At 46.1% G+C, this 20,361-nt stretch overlaps 1 protein-coding gene across 2 annotated transcripts in view; it reads left to right on the forward strand.

The window, feature by feature from the left end:
• The window catches only part of LOC144155246 (T-cell leukemia homeobox protein 3-like), an 88,443-nt gene that overhangs the window by 36,179 nt on the left and 31,903 nt on the right, over positions 1 to 20,361 (forward strand). For both annotated transcript variants that reach the window (XM_077686568.1, XM_077686569.1), the window contains exon 2: positions 2,526 to 2,778. In XM_077686568.1, coding sequence (XP_077542694.1) covers positions 2,526 to 2,778 — 253 coding nt within the window. The remainder of the gene's footprint in view (positions 1 to 2,525; positions 2,779 to 20,361) is intronic.

Genomic DNA, 20,361 nt, shown 5'->3' on the forward strand with positions numbered 1-20,361 from the left:
CCTTGTTTTTACTTCGCCACACTTCCCCCTTTGTTCGGCCTTTTTTCTCCCCCCCCCCCCTCCCTCTCGCTCCCCAACCCGGCAGGTTCATTTCCTTACCTTGACGGCCCCCTTTCCGCCCGGCCCATGTAGAGAATGTGCGTACCCACTTCTCGAGCTGTTCGTTGGGCCCGAAAGAGCGGAAAGCACTCCAAGTAATCAGAGTTTTTACTCGCCGCGCACTCGGGCCGCGGCGCCAAGTGTATACGCGCCGAATACAGCTCGGAACGGCGCACTGAGTGCCGTGTTCAGTGTGACGCGCCCATATATACGTGCGTCCGGCTCTGCGGCTCGAATCGGTGAGCCGTGCATGCTAAGCAATAGACGGCTCGCTTTTGGGTGCGGCCCATGGTCAGCTCGCGCAGCTTAATGCCTGCCGCTTTTTTTTTTTTTTTTTTTTTTTTTCTTTTCTCATCGGCCTATAATTCTGTCGCCGGCTCGTGGGCCTTTTATAGGCGATTTATCTGCTGGACACAAGCTTGGTGCGTATAATTTCGGCGAAATTAAGAGCCGTTAAATGTGAAGGTTCAAATGGTGCTTCAAAATTAATGAATGTACAGCGTGGGCGCCCTCATGTGTGGTAGGTTCTTTCTTTACTCGACCAATCGGGCAAAATACTGTCGTCAAAATAGCTTCGCGGGCAACTAAGAAAATAGCCATTTATAGCACAGCGCAGAACCCATCCGTATGCGGTACACGGTAGTCGACCGGCGCCACCGCGCATGCGCAGAAGGCCGAAATCGGTTGTGCGCGCATGACCAGATGCGTATACTCGACCGCTATTTTTATCTGCAATAACTGTCCAATACCTGCACTTCCATGAGTTAGACCCCAGTGGCGTATAAATTAGCGCCACAAACTTAACGTTCAATCGAAGAAATTGTGTGGCGCAAAAAACAACAAAGAAAACTTCCTGCAGTCTGCAGGCGCATCACCAAAGTATAGCTCACAACGGAGTAGTCTAAGGGCATGATGGAATGGGCTCATAGAGAGCTCGAAATTACTTGATTGCATGGCAGTTATGGGCAAGTTACCTGTAAAAAGTAACAGTGTTACAGTTACAGTTATCTAAGCCAGAAATGTAACTGTTCCAGTTCCAGTTACAACGTTTCCAAAAGTAACTTGTTACAGTTAATGTTACTGTGAAAAAGTAACGTCATTACTTTCCGTTACTGTATAAAACCAATAGATCACAAACCAAAATGATAGGGTTTATTTAATTGTAAGTACGAAAACGTGCGGGTAGTCAAAGTTGCACGTGGTAATTGAAACCCTAGATGAAGGGAACCTAAGAGGGGGCACACTCACGACCAACACCAACAATCGTTGTGTGCGCCTCATTTTGTTGCATCATATTTTTAAATGCGATAGCCTTTCTTGGCTTGCTTAAACCCGAAAATTTCGGTCCGTCTCTCTGTTCCGCGAATCAGCCATCTGGCCAAAAGGTAAATGAATACTTGAACTAGAGGTTTGTTTTGGCAAAACTTCTCCAGACCACTAAATCTTGAAACACACTTTATTCCTGTCGAATTAAATGTACATGCTGCTTGATTTCTGCAACAGGAAATTACAAAATACGCGTTACGTTTTGACCCAAAATACAGAAATATTAGAAGGGGGTGGTATGTGTTGCGTTCATTCCCACGCCGGAAGTAAAGCTCTATAGGGGCGTTAATCTACGGAACTAACAGAGTCTTGCACATTTCGGCAGCTATTTTTTTTACCGGCTTAATAAACATAAACGCCACTAGTACAACTCTGCGTTTTTTTTTTTTTACGCAAGTTTAAATTACGTTTGGGGTCTAAGCGTGTGATCAATGTTTTAGCAGTTATGGTTGCTCCCCCCCCCCCTCCTTTTCCCCTTCTCGGAGTGCTGATAGCTGGAATTCTTATTGCCAAGGCATTTGTTTACTTGTTAGGTCAAAAATGGGGCGTGCAGACGGATGGCACATAAAAATGGCCGATTGCTCAAAGAATAAAGTGCATATCAAAAGAATGGTCCGACTGACCCTTTATTTCTCGGTGAAGCTTCTGTGAACGAGGCAAGTGATTGAGATGGGAAGAAAATAAATTCGGGGTTTGGTAGAACTCGAACCACAGGCCTCCGGAATGCGAGACGAACGCGCACCCCCAACACCTCCACAGATGAACGAATGCGCGTCGTGGACTTGACCATGGGTTGGAGGCATGTACTGAGATCTAAATGACTAATTTGAGCATGCTGATTACAGAAGCTGCACTCAGGCGACTAACGAAGTACGTTTCCGCCAAATGTACTCTTCTCTTGGAGACGCGAACCTTGGTATGTACGAAGTCATAGTAACCGATAGAGGCTGGGAAAGACGCAAAGGGGAGAAGGGTGACGAAAATAATGAGCGGAGACGTTCGGAAATTGCAGACTAATGCTTTCGCAATCACTGCATCTGAAGCAGCGCTTAGGTGTCCTATAATGTTTTATTGCTGTTTCCTTTGCTCTGCGAATGCAGTGCCATTCGGTCTGCCGAGCGCCATGCCCCCCGTGCCACCTCGGAGGATCGGCCATCCGTACCAGAACCGGACGCCACCCAAGCGGAAAAAGCCGCGCACATCGTTCACCCGCATGCAAATCTGCGAGCTCGAGAAGCGCTTTCACAAGCAGAAGTACCTCGCCAGCGCCGAAAGGGCGGCTCTCGCCAAACAGCTCAAGATGACCGACGCCCAAGTCAAAACGTGGTTCCAGAACCGAAGGACAAAATGGAGGTGAGATGCGTTCCTCTCGCTACTGCATGCAGCGTTCCCTGCTCATTGCTGGCCTGACTGTAACGCCCTTTGTGGCCATAACATTCGCCTACCCCTTTTATATATACATTATAACAAATTCCTCAGGAGAGAAAACTCACTTCGTTATAAGCGGTTCTTCGCTAAAAGTGGCGATTATTTGCGCTCCCTGCAATGCGGTTGGGACCGAAAAAACTTCTAATTAAGGGAGCATATGACTAAAGCGATTTCGTTGTCGTGGGGATTTACATGTATATTCTCTCTTGGATGTAACAGAATGGTACTCTTCAGTCATTCGTGGACTTTCCGCGCACGGATGCTCCACCCCCTATATAAGAATTTACCACAAAAGGAGAGCGATTCAAGACGGATACGAAAATTATCATGTTTAGAATATTCGCCATCTCGAGAAATTCTCAGAGCTACAGCGTATACCTCCACTCCACTAAGTGCTCCTATATATATATATATATACACGCGTCTGACGCAGATGTTTAGTGCGAACTGAAAAAAGGCCGGAATGCCGAACAGAAGAACGTTCATGGAAGCCGGCAGGAGAACGGCACTGCGCGCAATTTTCTGGGCAGATTGAACCCATTTACTTTCTGGCGATCGGCGCAGGGGGCGGCTGATGCTGCCGATTGCAAGGCGGTGCAGCGGACCAAGACCGCGGCAATGAATAGACGCTCATGGCTTCTCAAGGAGCATATATTCATCGGTACCAAAAGAACCCGGTCTCAAAGGAAGCTGCTTTTCAAACCTTATCGAACTTCCTTTTTCGCCTAATTTCACCCAGTCGGGCCGGTGTCATCGAGTCTCTTATCACATACACACGCCGATTTCCCAACTACACATGTGTGACACACACGCAGGCGGCGACTGCAATCCGCTCGCGATGAAATGAGAATACATAGCGACTCCGAGCGGCTACAGTATTCAGCATTGAAAGACATTCCGTGAAGATAGAGCGAAAGTAACGAGCAAGGCTTGCGCTCCCTCTTCTCACGGAGCTGTGGCTGTTGTATTGCTTTGTTTCTTCTCTCTCTCTCTTTCCTCTTTCCCTGGCTTACTCTCTCTGTGGAGGTTCTGTCTCCCCTGAAAGTGTATTTCCGCGGCGGTGTCCAGAAAACCAGTTCGGTGACACGAGTTTCGTGGAAAGAAGAAAGCGGGGCAGAAGCGCGGCGGTGGCCGGCTCCTTATCTTAATTATCTGCCGCTTTTGTCCGGACCGTTGGGCATACAAACGACCGAATTTCTGCGCCCGCGGCAGGTCCTTAAGCGATTAGGGAGCACTAAACTATAGCCGCCTGCCGCGATCTGCCGACTGATTTCTCATGCCTCCGCTTTCCGGGGCTTCGCGAATGAACGAACGGGCTACTGTGTCGGCGTCCTGTGTGCCGTCAGTAATGCCCCAGAAAGTCGCGGTGCTGAATAGTAGTGGGAACGAATGGATGGCCGAGGCTCGCGATCCGTGTCTGGCCGCCTGAGAAAGCGGCGGCGAGGGGATGCGCGTGATCGCTCCAGGCCCGCCGGCCTAGAATAGCAGGACGAGTGCGTGTCCCAGACATACGCGGAATCTCACGGCGCTCGGGCTGCTTGAAAAACACCTTCGCAGCTCAGTGGTGACAGCACTCAGCAGTGGCCTGGCCACAAGCGTCGAGGCGGGTGCCTCAGAACGATGCCTTTAAACCAACATGATACATGTTTCGCGCTCTCGTTGATGAGGGAAATGTCTTGTCCAAATTTAGGCATAGTGCTATAAGGTTGCGCACGGTGTACAGACCTCGCTTCGCTAAACCGGGCACAAACTGTGATAAGATGTGGTCTTTCGACTTTGTAACGGGCATAACTGAGTCACACACAGACTGCACGGGTTGAGTGCCACTGTGAAAGACTAGCGTGTTGAAATTTTCGGTAGATTTAGCAATGCTCCAAAATGGTTGTCAAATTATTTTCAGGCGTACCATATTTCTGATTGTTTTACGGTACTGATTTAGGGGCACAAAACTGCACTACATTTATTAAAATTATGCGCATCGAACAAGTCGGACCCACACGCAACATCTCGTATTATACAGCTTATCGCTGAAAGTTTATTATTATTATTATTATTATTATTATTATTATTATTATTATTATTATTATTATTATTATTATTATTATTATTATTATTATTATTATTATTATTATTATTTATTTATTTGTTGGTTTGTTTGCTTGTTTATTATTATTTGGCTATGACGCGCTTCGGAGGTGTAATACACAGGTTCTCGGCTTCCCTAGAATTCACTGCTGTGTCTCGCAGTCGCCGTGAGGGACGAGACAGAAGTGAACTTGCAAGTATGTACACTTTAAGTACAGAAAATATGTGCACAATACAGAAGGACCAAGTAAGAGCTGCCCAGAGCGGGGCGTACAATGCTTGCCGGCGTCAAGCTAGGCGGTGTCGAACGGGCACCATGCCAAAGACCAGTCAATATGAAGACGGAAAGACCAAAAGGTCCCCTTCGCCCCTTGCTGCAGGTGCCTCTGTCCGCTGCACAGGAAAAGAATACAAAAAGTCGAGGGTAGCACCCCGAACCATCTTTACGCGGCGGAGAAAGTGTGATGAAAAACTGAATAGAAACAGAATGGCTATACTCGGTTACAACTCAAGAACGGCACCACCTCATGTAGTGTATCACTCCGCCAAAGCGCCGGACCCGTGACGTCAGTGCGCGCGCGTTTTGAAAGGGGTTTGCTATGAATGCGTGATATCGTCTGCCTTGTCTCAAGCAGTTTGTTTGTCGTCACTGGAGTCGTTTATAAGCATATTAAGTCAAAAAAATTACGGGAACGGCTCACGCCATGTTCAAAATATTCTCAGTAACGCCCTACTTGCGCCGCGCGGAGAAACATCCGGCTACGGTGATAAGGCACAGCGGCAACTTCCGGTGCCGTTTTCAAGTTGTCACCGAGTATAGTGATGTGCCAGAGGGGTTCTCAACTTGCGATGTGCTGGTGCAGTACCTGTGCCACGACGAAATCTTCGATAACTGTTGCATACAGTTCATTTCCTCTATAACTGTCGCATATAGTTCATTCATAGCAGCCGACAAAACGTGGCCAGGTCGCCAACCGTTATTTACTGAGTTTGCAGTGCGTGGTATTTTTTTTCCCTGCCTGAACCCATAGGTTGGCCGGGGAACGTCCAACTTACTGGGAGCATGGCAGCTGAAATATGATACTACGAAAAGGGCAGCTATCTTATGTTCGCAGTTTGTTATGCCTAAATTGTGATACAGAAACCGTAAACATTTCTTTCAAGTCATAATTATTTCGGACAATTCATAGACATTGGTATCTCATAAGCAAGAAGAACAAAAAGCGATCCTATCAACTGCGGACTCTCAATGCCCCAGTCTATATTTATGGATCCAAGTACACGAGCGCCAAGAAAGATCAGAGCGGCGACAGCATGGGCAACCACGTGTACGCAAAACCGTTCCGTAAGGATAGCAACGTTGATCAGATAACTACGCCTCAACACTGTCTAATATTATTGCGCAGAGGGGGGTCACGTTTCCACAGGCATTATAGAGGCGATTTCCGAGCCAGATTTGGTGGCCAGAGGATACATTTTCGTCGTCCTTACTCGAGAGCTGCCGATGGGTATACGATACAGACAGCGTGCTCCGGGCTGCGGTCGGTCACTTGCTGCAGCCGAGATACACTGCGCTCCAGCGGAACCGGTTGGGCAGCTGGGCTGCTGCTGCTGTGCCTCCTCCTCAAAGCGTTTATGTCCGTCCACTCTTGACGCTCTAACACGCCGCGAAGCAAAATGAAACATCCTCAAGAAGCGAGCCTGCATAATCTTTCAAACTAAACCATGCCAACATAAACCGTGTCCATCCACAATGAAACATCCTCAAGAAGCGAGCCTGCATAATCTTTCGAACTAAACCATGTCAACATAAACCGTGTCGACCGAATGACCGTATTCGTGGGCGTGCATTAGGGTGCAATGTAGCATCATGCTGGTTGAATGCTCATACACGTTTGTGCATGCATAGAATAGAGGAGAAGGAAGGGGGGGAGGGGGGGGGGCATGTCCACGCTTTTTGGAGGGTACGAGGGGCAAAACAACTTCAGCTACAACTTTAAATATCAGTGCATAGTGGGGTGAAATGAATGTTCCCGAGATTAAGCGTAGCTTTACGAACGTTCTTGCACCGTGTTGTCTCTGTTCTTAAATTTTCCAATGTAAACATTTTCTTAAATTTTAGTTTAACAAAATGTATGCAGGCGGGCATAATTGTACTCAACTGCTTGTTCCGCCACCCCCGCCCCATACACACTTCCTCTTGGTGTTTGGGTCGTGCGCCTAGGAATACTTCGTTGCAATTATAAAATCTATACACCTTACAAACGCGCTGCTCCCCTACTCCCCCTCCCCCCCCCCCCTTTTTTTTGTCCGTATAACAAAAGTTTTCTCATCTCTTCATTGATTCGTTTCTCACCCCAAGGACTAACACAGGTTGGTCTAACACAGCGTTTTACAACCACTGGGGAAAAAATGACGAGGATACGTGCACGTATATGTGCTGTATAGTATTTCCTGCTTGCAGTAATACTCTGAAGAAATATGCACAGTTATGAACGTTAGCAAATAATTATTGTATGGGCATGCAATGACGATTCCGACACCGGCAATAGAACGGGCGCCCAGGGTCTCATTTTAGACGGCAAAAGTAACAAAAACGTTGTTGGCGGTCAAAGCAAGCGTATCCCTGAAATGCTGATATTGCATTTGTTTTTGGCACAGAAACCTTGTTGCTCTTCTTCCGCTGTTAAGACTCTTGTTGCTCGTCGTCTTGTTCTTGTGCTCACCGAGACAATGCTTTAGCAACGCGTCCCCAACCTGAGCAGGAGATTGCCTCAAACTTTTATTAACTGTGCTTTAGTAAGATTGCTGTGGGTCCAAGGGGGAGAAGTTTTAATTCTGCAGTAGTAGAAGTTAAGGAGTTTCGTCCTCTATTTCTGGATTGAATTAAAATATTTGTGTTTTCACTTGGTCGAATTTACAATATCCCCACGCGCCAATGTCTCCGCTGTGCTACTGGTAATTGTTTTAGCCGGAAAGTGCGCTTTCCGACTAAAACAATTGCTAGTAGCACAGTACCAGTAGCGCCAGTAGGTAGTAAACGTTACGACGTTTTAAGAGAAAAAACAAGCCGGCTGTTCCCAGACCCACCATTAGGGCAAGTAATGGTGTCTCGGAACTATACTACTCAGCTGTAACATTCTTGGCCAGGTAGCTTGCGGCGAAGGCCTCATCCGCAGGCTGCCTCGCCCATATATGCTATCGGCCGTATTTTTAAAGACGTGCAATTTGGCCCCAAGTCCAGATTCACCGCATTAAGTGTTGTTTGGGACAAACCCTCAAGTTTTTTTGAGACATTGGTAAGCGTTACATCTATGAGCAAAAACTAGCTTGATATCTGAATGGGCCTGTGAGATCGATAATCAAGGATTTCCGAAAGAAGCAGTTTATCCTTTTCCACTTGCTTAGAGATGTAATTGTTAAAGATAGAGTTTTATTGAGCTCTTACACCATAAAAGGAACGTACTACCGTAATTGCAACTCTCTATAAGTCCAGCACCTTGGGCTGGGCATTGATAAAACATTTTAGCCATTTTCTCTTCGTGGAGGGGTGTAATTTAAAACAAACCTGCTCGCCCGCCCGTTTACAAGTTTGTTATAATATAAATCCTGAAATTCGTTATTGGGCATTTCTATGGGCAAAATTTGTAAGCTAAAGCCAATTTGATATATGAGATAGCATGACAGATATTGAGGAATCTGTAAAAGCACGTGATTTATACCAAATCCACATGCAACCAATGAAGGGTTGGTGAGGGGCAAACCACGTTAATTTGTTCTTAGACTTTCTTATGCGTTACCTGTATCAGCGAAAAACTCTTTGATATCTGAACGGGCCCGCAAGAAAATGAGGAGTTTCTGAAAAAAAGAAAGTTAGCCCTTTCAACTTCCTTAGGGGTATTTAAAAAGAAAACCCAGCCATATTGAGCTCCTAGCTGCGCCATGATAGGAATTCACTTCCTAAATTTCAAATCTCTAAGACCAGCAGCGCGGCTGGTCGTTTTTACACGTAACCCGTCCGCCCTCTTACACGCTTCTTAAAGGGAAGGTGAAGCGGTTTTAGAATTAAAAGAAAAGTTGATTAGCAGCAAGTACACATTGAATAGTTCATGTGTACGAAATATTTTCGCAATACATGCAATAGAAGCGGCGCAATGAGCAAACAAAAGTGGCCCGATGCCCCGCCCCCATCTCGCCGCGCGATGCCGGAAGACTGAAGAGCGCGGGCGAAAACCGGCTGAAAAACGTCATACCTGGACTTCCGGCCGGATCGGCCGCCTCGGCCATGCTCTTTTAGCCGTGTTTCCTTGTGAATGATACTTGTCGTTGTTGGGTTTGATAGCACTCATTTGTACAATTTTCGTGTTCAAAAAGTATGCACGAACGCCAAACGAGGCATACGTTATCATGCCGTATTCCTAAGCAGAATAATGCCACGCCGGGATGCTTGATAACATACGGAAGCGACAGCCGAGGTGGCTGTGCTTGATGACAGAGAATATACTACACTACGTTAAATACTTTGTAAACCGCTCCAATGCGGTTTTTTTTATGCGACGGACGTGAATGTTCACATTAGATTCTAGATAGGAAGGATGGGGAATACTGCTGTACTTTGGCCGGGGATGTTTCATTCCATTCCAGAAACCAAGTCACATATGTTCAGGAAATACTTGTTTCGTTAAACGCGTCGGTTTTATTTCCCTTTGGGCTCCGGATAGTGTTCAAAAAAACAATTTTTTGGCGAAACTAAAACAAGGGGCCAATCCTGATAGAAGTTCTCTCTCGGCTAAGAGGTAAACAGTATTCCTACAAAGTAAAAGAACCAAGACAACCAGATTACTTATTTTGCAAGTATACATGGCACGATAAGGTGATGTTTGTCTGGAATTAAAAAAAAAAAAACACCACTCCGAACCACTACCGTGCCATAATTTGTGTTGACTGCGGGCGCCTAATTTTTGCCCAAGATTCCGTGTGGCTGCATATTATAACCTGGCAAACACTTGCTGTCACTGAACCTCAAGTGTGCTCCAGTGATAGTCGGTGATATATATAATGATGATACTAAAAAATTAGGAGCTAAGAGTAAATATACGGCCTCTGTCCGACTAGCGCGGTAAATGCTTAAATCTAGAAATGCTGAAATAGGCCAACGATTCATTATCACAAACGTTTGGTGATTGTTACCTAAAGTAACGTAACTACAACGTAACTGCCTTGTCCGACTGGTCTGTTAATTATAACGAGGTGGCCGTAATATTGTAGCAGAATGCGCAACGCACAAGCGAAAATCAAGCCCTACTACAGCCAATAATGCTGAGCAGGCACTAGTATGCTGCAGTGTTTTCAGAATAAATGCATGTGAAGCAGTAAGACGCCACTCATCGAAGTGCAGCTAGCAATCGCGGAGGCGCCGTAGTGCCGCTGCCGAAATGGCGCGCGCGTGTGGGTCTGTGTACGGGGATGAGTAACGCGGCTGGGGTGGGCGACGACGAACAAAGGAAATGCGGAAGCAGAGTCTGCTTGTTGGTTTATGCGTGTACCGGCAAGATGTGCCTCACATATACGTTTACAGCGCATGAACGCAATTTTTTCGCGCAGTGCACGTACGTGCTTTTCGCTGGTAGATTCTTTATAAAACGCCCATTAATCTTCGGCATAAATGATTTTGTGTATAATAAGAAACAGTTAAGGCAGTACCTAATATTAACATAAGGTATAAAATCCCCCTATGCTGGTTGCCTAATTCAAAAATATTTTGTTGGAACCCACTAGTCGACGTCACAGTCACTGCTTTGGGGTTCTCTGTCGTGTAAAGCAAATTTAAGCTCCAAGATAATTGAACCAACAGCACGGGAAATTATAAAACAAACTTCCAGTCATGTGTGAAAATTAAACTGCAAGCTAAATTGCCGCAAAGGCAACCGTGCGATCGTTCGCAATGCTTCCGACAACCCGCGCGGCCGAAGGGTGTCCTCCTTTGACGTCATGACGGGCGCAACCAATCAGGGGCGTCAAAAGACGAAAAGCGCGCGTCTTTCAAACGGGACCGCGCTTTTTGCAAGATAAATGCCACTTGGACTCATGTACGATAAATTTCAATGTGATATTCGGAATCAGAGCGCGAGAAACTACATAACTGTTAATCTAACTCAATTTTTTTGGAAAGCGCTTCAGCTTCCCTTTAAGGCGAGATCCTTAAATTTGTTTTTGTGCATTTGTGTGGGTAACGCTTTTCAGCAACAAGCAATTCGATATACCAACGTACCCAACATACAGTGAGGAATCTGTAAAAGCACACGATTTATCCCCAAATCTAGATTCGACCAATTTCGGTGGGTAAGAGAGAAACCCGGAAAGTACTTCTTGGACATTTGTATGGACTCACATGTGTCAGGCAAAACCAGTCGGATATCTCAGCGTTCCAGTGGGAAGTCAGCATAGGCCTACAGACCCCATACTACATTTCTTCGCTCGAAGCAATCGAAGCCTACGCGAAAAGGTCACAGAGGGTGAATGGCGGGGCAAAACCAAAGCGGGCTTCGGCTTCCGAGGTCCGGGACAGGAGAAGGCCCAGGGGGCACCGCCGCCATGCTGAGCTCTGGGCGCAGCCACTGAGGCGCCCCGGCTGCTGCCTCCGCCGCGTTGACCCGTCGCGGCGAAGTGAAAGGCCGTGAATTAGCGCCTCGGCGCAGCCAATGGCCGCACTGGCGAAGCAGGAGCGCGAATTACGCGGTCGGCCAGCCATTATCGGCACGGCTTCCGAATTGCGAGCTCTCGTGCACTGCTCCGACGCCCCGGGCCCATCCGCGGCCCCGCGGCTCCAATGGGCCGAAAAGGGGCCGCCAGAAGACCGGCGGTGACCAATGCAGCCGCGTCGTCCAGGGAGGCTGTAATTGCGGCAATTTGCCCCGATGACAAATGGCCGATGCGCCTCGACCGGCGTCGCCGTCCACGGAAGACCTGCGCCACAAACATACATACCTCCTCCCCTCCCCATCGAGCTGTGCGGGAAGAGCGTGCGAGCTCGTATGCATATGTGTGCGTGATGCGCCGAGGATTTCGCTCTGTCAGGCACTTAAGGTAACGAGGAAAAAGAGGCGACTGAAATGAATTACAGTCTTTAATGAATCACGTCGCTTCCGAGGAACGTCCGTGGACTTTTTTTTTTTCTTGTTCTACCAGCGAACTGGTCTTAAACAATTATCATCGTCGTCCAAGGCCAGCGACTATTGTTGTTGGCTCGAGGAATTGTATTCTATTAAAATGGAATGCCCGGTGCGTGCAAAGGCGCGCCAAAATTCAAAACGCAGTCGAGGCGCTGACGTCAAGCCTCGTCGTCACTCAAACCATCAGTAAACAAAAGAACACGCGTTTCAAAATGCAAGAACGGTATCCCGTTAAGCCAAAATTTAGAATTTTTCTGCAGTGAAGCGAAAATAAATTTCTTCTTTATACGCGCAAAGAATTAACGATACAACGGTTGCGTGTACAAAAAGGCAACGCTTAAAGCGTTCACAGTGACAGGGCAGGCTGTCACGGGAGGTTCGGAGAACGTGAAGGGAAGAGAAACGGTGCGAAAAAAGAGGGTGAGAAAGGAAAGTCGACATCAATAGTTTTATCTATAGCGCCGGACACTGGGTCTTCAGGCTAGCATACGCATAGTGTTTTCGTCAAATGCAGGTTATGCTATATCTGGGCGTGGGAGAATCCCGTTGTCAAAAATACCTATGGGAATACCAGAAAGCCAGCGGTATCCTTCTCTCTCAGCCGTCACGAGATATAAACTAGGGCGCAGCAAGTAGAATAGCAAAAGCGTTTTTTTTTTCAAGTTGAGGGCAAGTACACATCCATCCTTCGATTTCACGCTGTTCCCTTCCTGCGTATTTTCACCTCTGTTTAAGACAACGCACGTCGCGTGTCCATTCGCACTGAGCGCGTCATATTCTCATCATAGTGTTTTGATCTCTCTCTCTCTCTCTCTCTCTCTCTATATATATATATATATATATATATATATATATATATATATATATATATATATATATATATATATATATATATATATATATATATATATATATATATATATATATATATATATCCCCTTATCTCTCTCTCCCTCTCTTGCTCGCTCAATCCCTCCACTCGGACTGCTGTAGACTGACAGTGCAAAATCATAAAATGACTGAAATTCGGGGCCTCAAAGTATACCTCTAAAATTTCATATAGCGTACACATGCACACCCGAAAGACCGCAGAGCCTATGATTGACTGAGACGATAAACTTTCGGAGTTGCAGACAAAATGGGAGGACAGCAATAGAAATGCGATCGGGAAGGTAAGGCGACGAAAGCATGCATTTCAACAAAAGACGTCAAAAATTTAGCTGCGGTGCTCGGTTTCTGCTGATGTCCTCAATATGTACAAAGGACATGCTGTAAAAACCGGGTTTTTCCACTTCGTTTTTCTGTTCTCAATACCGTCGTCAATTCACCGTAGCGAGTAAGCTGCGATGACGCGCAGCAGCAAGTGACGGTATACACTCGGTGCGACTCGAATCAGATCCAGCATCTATAGCCTATATGCTTACTCATACCTTTACATACATGGAGTTTACTAAAGTGCATGAACAGCATAACTGAGGAATAAATATTGCAAATGAAGACGAAGGACAAGGAAGAACACGGACAGGGTGATTCTTGGCGTGAGGATATACTTCTTGTCCTTTGTCTTTGATTGCGCTATTTAATCCTCATTTATGCATTACCAACTAGCTCACCAACGCACTTAATTAGGCTATATTCCTCGCTCTATGGGTCCCTTTGCATGTTCTTCAGTTGAAGCGCCCCTTCTGGTTTCGCTGGCTTCTAATACTCGATGCTTTCAATCTGCACCCGAAAGAAGTTCCCGTCTCCGTAAGTCTTAGCCTTGTTCGGAGGCTTCCATCTGTCGGTTGGCCACGGCTCAAAGATACGCGGAATTTTGTGGTCAGAATGACAGACACCCCTCTGTACATGGCCCGTTTCTTCATTCGGCTGAACTATTCGCGCTCTGTCCGTGTGCGTCCTCCTTGTCCTCGGCCTTCGGTTGCGCTATTCATTCCTTGTTACGATGTATACTTACGTTTGAATCCGCATAGGTTCGAACGCACCCTCTAGCGAACTACGAACGGCACTCCTTTTGTTTTTATGCCTTACGCGGGAGGTTGGAGTGTGCGTCAGTGGTGCGATGGCACTCTGTCGATGCGCTTATCGCTTTTACACTTGGGCTAAAGACTCCAGTAGAGCGTGAAAAGGCCGACGAAGCTCGGCGGAGCCCGCGTCCCGTTCGAGATCGAGTATGAGCAATCGGCCTACACCGCTTATTAAACGCGTTGTTAGATATAACAAATACCTGTCGGAACCACAAGCACACACACGCTCGGGGAATCCGACTGCAGCAGCCGTGGCGCTTTCTCGAGCTGCGCCCACCGGGCGATTACTCGGACATTGCGCGCGCGCATGTGCGCATGGACGCGGCAGCCGATCCGTCGGTGGCCGCTTCCAGGAGGGCGTATATGCGAATGCGCGGTAGACCGGCGCCCACTTTGTTAAAAGCTGACAGGAGAAGCGGCCGGCAGGGGCGCACATAAATCACGCCCTGCGCTCCTCGGCTGCAGCGACGCGGCGCCGCCGCCGGACGCTGCAGCTTCACAGTGCCATCCGCGCGCACAGGTGTTATTAAGTGCGCCGGGTGCTCGCAGCAGTTTCGTGCGTTCGCAGAGACAACTGCTTACCACCACATCAGCGGGCTTGATAAAATGGCCAGTGTGTAACTACAGCCGCCGTCTTCTGCGCACTCCGCCGCGTATCCGCTGTTCTCGGCGAGTGTCGTCGTCGCTGGCCCCGCGAGGCGGCCCGCAGCAGCAGACGGACCATTTAAAGGCCGCCGTCTCCCCCAGCGAGGGCCCCATGCCGGCGGCGACGTGACGCCGCTTTATGCGCGCCTCTTTGTTCTGGAGCACCGAAGCGCCCGGCTACCGAGTTCATTCGGGAGGTTGGGCCCGGTAATGGCCGCTTATCAACGCTCATTTAAAATGCTTGTTCCGCGAGAGAACAGCGCGGTTTATTCCGCCGCGCTGCTCAGTGCCTGTTAGACGCCAAATGTGAACGCCCCTGCGAAAAATGCCAGGAGGTGTTCAACGACACGCTTGGCGGCGTTATACAATGTCCGCGCGCGCACTCAGCGGCGGACGAAGAGCAGGCCCGCCTTGATAGCGCTCAATTTGCTCGCATGCGCGCGCTGGTCCCATTGGTGCATACTTAGGGGCGCCCGAGTCGTCTATTAACCGGCGATTGTTTGCGCTTGACTGCCTCGCAGAAGGAGGTAGCAGGGGCGCGAACCTCTTTCTTTCTTCTTATCGCGCTACACGAGCGCCGCAGAGAGGTTAGCAGCGATAGTCACGCGGGCATTAATAAAGTTATCATGGTCCCGAGAAAGCGACCGGTATACTGCTAGCCAATGCGCGCCGTGCAATGTCTGCCTAACAAGAGGCCATTTGATTTCTTTCGGCGCGAAAATACAAGACGTGCGAATAAAGCTAGCCGATGAACCCTGCCCCGCCACTTCCCTGTGCAGTGTTAAATGTATTCATTTATGCTAGCAAAGGACGCGTGAAATAGGATCAGTGAAAACTAGGACATACGAAAAGCAATACCTGAGAAGTTTACCATAAATGCTTCCATTTACCCTGATGAAGGCAAGTCCACTTGCCGAAACGTATTCATCCCGCATGTCTGATTTCTTTATATTTTTTATTTTTTATTTATTTCATACTGCGGACCATTGAAGGTCCATGCAGGGTGGGTAATTACATAATATTCAAAGCAAGAAATACAATGGAACATGAATACGGTGAAACAAATGTAGCAACGAACGTCACTTGGAATGAGATATAGGGCCTGTAAGAGAATCATAAGTAAAACAAAGCAACAGACATCATTTTGAACAAGGTGCGGGCTCTGCAAGAGAATTCCAATCAGCTATTGTTCGAGGAAAGTAAGAGAATTTAAATGTGTCGGTTCTAGCGAAATAGGGCGTAAGTGAATGAGGGTGGTGATGGCGCGAAGGTCGTCTCATTAGAGGGGATAGATACGGAGTGGCGTCAATGGCCAATTGTTTGTTGACGAGTTGCGCTAGAAAATCCAGGCGAAATTGTTTCCTCCGAAGTTGGAGGAGAGGGATATGGTTAGCTTGCATAAGGTCAGAGGGGGAATCAAGTGGGGAAAATTTAGAGAAAACGAATCTAACGGCTTTTCTTTGAATCCTTTCGAGTTTAGTAATGTTAGCATCAGTGAACGGATCCCATACAATGCATGCATATTCAAGTTTAGGGCGAATAAGTGAGGAATAAGCAAGTAATTTAACGTTTGGAGGTGTTTTACGGAGTTTGTGCCTCAAGAAACATAGCTTTCGCAGAGCAGAAGAGCAGACATTGTCAATATGGGAATTCCAGGACAGATTGTCGGTAAGTGTTAGACCTAGATACTTGTGGTTGGTGACTTGTGTTAAAACAGAAGACCTTAGTGTGTATGTGAAAGGAATGGGCGTTTTTTTACGAGTTATGCGAAGAAGGACGGATTTATCATTGTTAAGCAACATTCCCCACTCCCTACACCACTCATTGATATTATTTAGGCTTGCTTGGAGGTCACCTTGATCATTGGAACAGGAAATACTTTTGAACAAGACACAATCATCCGCGAACAATCGAATGTTAACACCAGGCAACACGACAGACACAATATCATTAATATACAATAAAAAAAGCAAGGGTCCTAGTACACTTCCTTGAGGTACGCCTGAAGTCACTGGAAGACTCCCCGATTGTTGCCCACCTACCGTTACACGCTGTACGCGGTTATTCAAGTAAGCTGTGATCCAGCTGATTATCATATCTGGAAGGCCTATTGATCTTAATTTTAAAATTAGTTTGTCATGCGGGACCTTGTCGAATGCTTTACTAAAATCTAGAAATATGGTATCAATTTGACCGTTATTATCGATTACTGAAGCGAATGAATGAACTATCGTTACTAGCTGCGTTACTGTCGAATAACCTTTCCTGAATCCATGCTGCCAAGGTGTTAATACAGAACGTTCTTCTAAGTAAACCAGTATGCGGTTAGCTATGATGTGTTCAATCAATTTACAACAGGACGATATCAAGGAGATAGGACGGTAGTTTTGGGGTAAAGATCGGTCACCTTTCTTAAATATTGGTACAATTCGGGCTGCCCTCCAGTCTTCAGGCAGCACACTGGACATTAGTGAGGCACGGAACAAAACTACAAGGAATTTTCGTAAGGATTCGGCGTATCGCCTCAAAAAAGAATTCGGGATATCATCCGGGCCACAAGACGTTTTGGTTTTTAAGTTTAACAACATTGAAACAACACCAGGATAAGAAATGAAAGATACATCTGAGGGGACAAAAGATACGGCATTGGGTGTACATGGGTTTGAGCAGGAGAATACGCTTTGAAAGTAGTTATTGAACTTTTCTGCAATTGATGCATGGTCAGTAATACATACTCCATCAATAAATAGCTCTGAGACGGGCTGTTTTCTTTCGCTTATGTAATTCCAGAATTTTTCAGGTTCATTCTTTATAAAGTCAGGCAATGTTGTTTGGAAGTAATGCTCCTTCGCGCTCTTTAATTCACCTGAAATTTTCTCTCGCAAATCCTTTAGCAGATGGGACGGAGTGTGCTTTTTCTTAAGACGCTTGATCTTTCGCTTAAGGTGGATAATGTTACGAGTCATCCAGGGGGGTTTGTTTAGATGTACGTTTAAATTTGTTAGGTATGAAGTTACTGATGCAGAATTGACACATATTCCTAAAACGGCTCCAAAGTGTGCGGACGTCTTCCTCGCAAAAGCCTGCAAAAGCACTTTCCATGTATTCAATAATCCTTGCATCATTCGCACGAGAAAAATCTTTAAAACAGCCAAGCGGTGGTTTGTTGTGCCTCTTGAGCCGTACCATAGGCATCGAGACGCTTACGAGGAGGTGGTCAGATATGCCTGGTTCAATGGTGACTGACGTAGTGTCAGCGTAAGTTCTGGGAAGGAAAACCATATCAAGAATAGAACTGCAAGTTCCCTGGACACGTGTAGGCTGGAGAACAACCTGAGTAGTGTCATGTGTAAGCATTAAATCAAATAAAATATTCACTTGCTTTCTGTTTTGCGAACAATCGTGAAGGCGTTCCCAGCTAACGTCAGGGAGATTAAAATCACCAACCAAGATTACCTTATTTTTGCTATGTTGTGTCATGTGAGCCTGCAGTTTTTCAAGATAGTCAATCGGTGCATCAGGTGGCCTGTACAGAGCATATAAAATGAACTTGTGGCCCCAACAACTCAGACTGATACACAAGCATTCTAGGTCAGCGACTTCTCCTAGTGATACGGCTTCAATTGGGCTTTTGATAAGCACCGCTACACCACCACCCCTTCCAGACCGGTCTTTGCGGAACACTCTGTAGGAAGGGGGAAATACATCCTCGTTACATACTTCTTCGCGCAACCAGGTTTCAGTTATTATGGCGACGTGTGGATCATTTTCAATGAGTGCAACTTCGAGCATATCAGTCTTATTCGCTAGGCTACGCGCATTTATGTTGACCAGTCTGAGCTGTTTGTCGGCTGATACGACATTCAGTCAAGGTTCCGATAGGGAAGGTTGTTTTGCCGTTTTTTTCGTCACTTTCACCCGTTCATTTTTGCATTCATCCCAGATGTACTCGTCCTTGTCTATTTTTAATCTGTCATGGACCAAATATACCTTTTTTCCATTATTCTTGTCCGCCTTGGCACTTTCCCACAACAGTTTGCGCTTGCGCAAGGTTTGCGGGGAGTAGTCATTCTGTACATATATATATATATATATATATATATATATATATATATATATATATATATATATATATATATATATATATATATATATCTGTGTGTGTGGGGGGGGGGGGTACAGTTGCCGTCAGAAGTACATGGAACAAGGATTTTTGAATATCACGCAATATTTGTCTTACTGGCTTCATGACAGCCATTACCAGTTTAAAGGAAGCGTTTTCTATTATAGACGATTCCTTTAAACGCACACCAATGCAACCAGACAGTTTCCGGAAGAAGAAATCCCTGTAAATTTACGAGACCGTGTTCCCATTACTTTTGATGGCACCTGTACATACACACATACAGTGGTTGTACGGCGCTTTAGTGTGCCCTAGCAGGGCATGTCTAATCTCCAAAGTTGATATGGATTTCTGGGAGAATACAGTTTTTTCTAATTTAAAAGGGTTATACAAAAAGCGCAGTTATTTCGCACCGAGATTTAAGGTAGTAAATGAATGGCTGGCTTCCTCGCAAGACTTTAAAAAACACTCCAGGCTTTGTCCCTTTAGTAGTTACGTTACTTAGCGGATCGCTTACTGGCAGGATGCGTATATTGCTTCCGGCAGCTGCGGCCCGATGGAGGCGGCGAAAGCGGTCGCCACCCCCTACCCCTTCCACCCCTATAAAAAATGTCGTTGGTTTTTTCTTAACGTCATTTCGTTACCATTTTCACCCCCTTCTTACCTTCGTGAACAAAGCGGCAGCATCTTTTAGACCGTATCCTGTGACATGAACAAGTATGAAGAACTTCGCGGTGCGGTGACACTACACATTACCGGGAAAGGGTGCTTCCATAATCGGCGGCCACTTCTTATGTTTCGTTCTGATTGCGTCAAACTTCCATGATGGGTGGCAACACACTGATCGGTCATTGTTAGAATGAGGCTTTTAACAGCGTATTTCAAGCTTGAGCTTGGCCTGTATATGTATATGTATATGTATGTGTGTATGCCTGGTGACGTTAGCATATATATATATATATATATATATATATATATATATATATATATATATATATATATATATATATATATATAATATATATATATATATATATATATATATATATATATATATATATATATATATATATATATATATATATATATATATATATATATATATATATATATATATATATATATAAAGATGATAGTCTTTTTGGCTACTGAAACTAAAAAAATGGTGTAGCTTGCCCTAGTGGTGCAAGGCTAGAGCAACAGCGGAGCTGGGGTCGACCAAGCTTGCTACCCCTGGGACTCCCTGTCAGTGTGGAGGACCGACCGGAGCAGCCTCGTAAAATCCGGCTAAACTTAGCCTAACACCTCAGCCCTTAGCCTGCACACTAAACTTTTTTTGCACCGGTTTCCGGCCGGAAAGGGTGTAAAAATGTTCCATGGCACACATTTTTAAAAGGTGTTTTGGCTAAAAAAGGGTGTAAGTATGAAAAAAAATTGTGCTTGTGAACATCCTAAA

Source organism: Haemaphysalis longicornis, unplaced genomic scaffold, assembly GCF_048455015.1.
Source record: "Haemaphysalis longicornis isolate Haplotype H1 unplaced genomic scaffold, Haemaphysalis longicornis Haplotype H1 scaffold_1, whole genome shotgun sequence".
In the NCBI taxonomy this organism is placed as follows: domain Eukaryota; kingdom Metazoa; phylum Arthropoda; class Arachnida; order Ixodida; family Ixodidae; genus Haemaphysalis; species Haemaphysalis longicornis.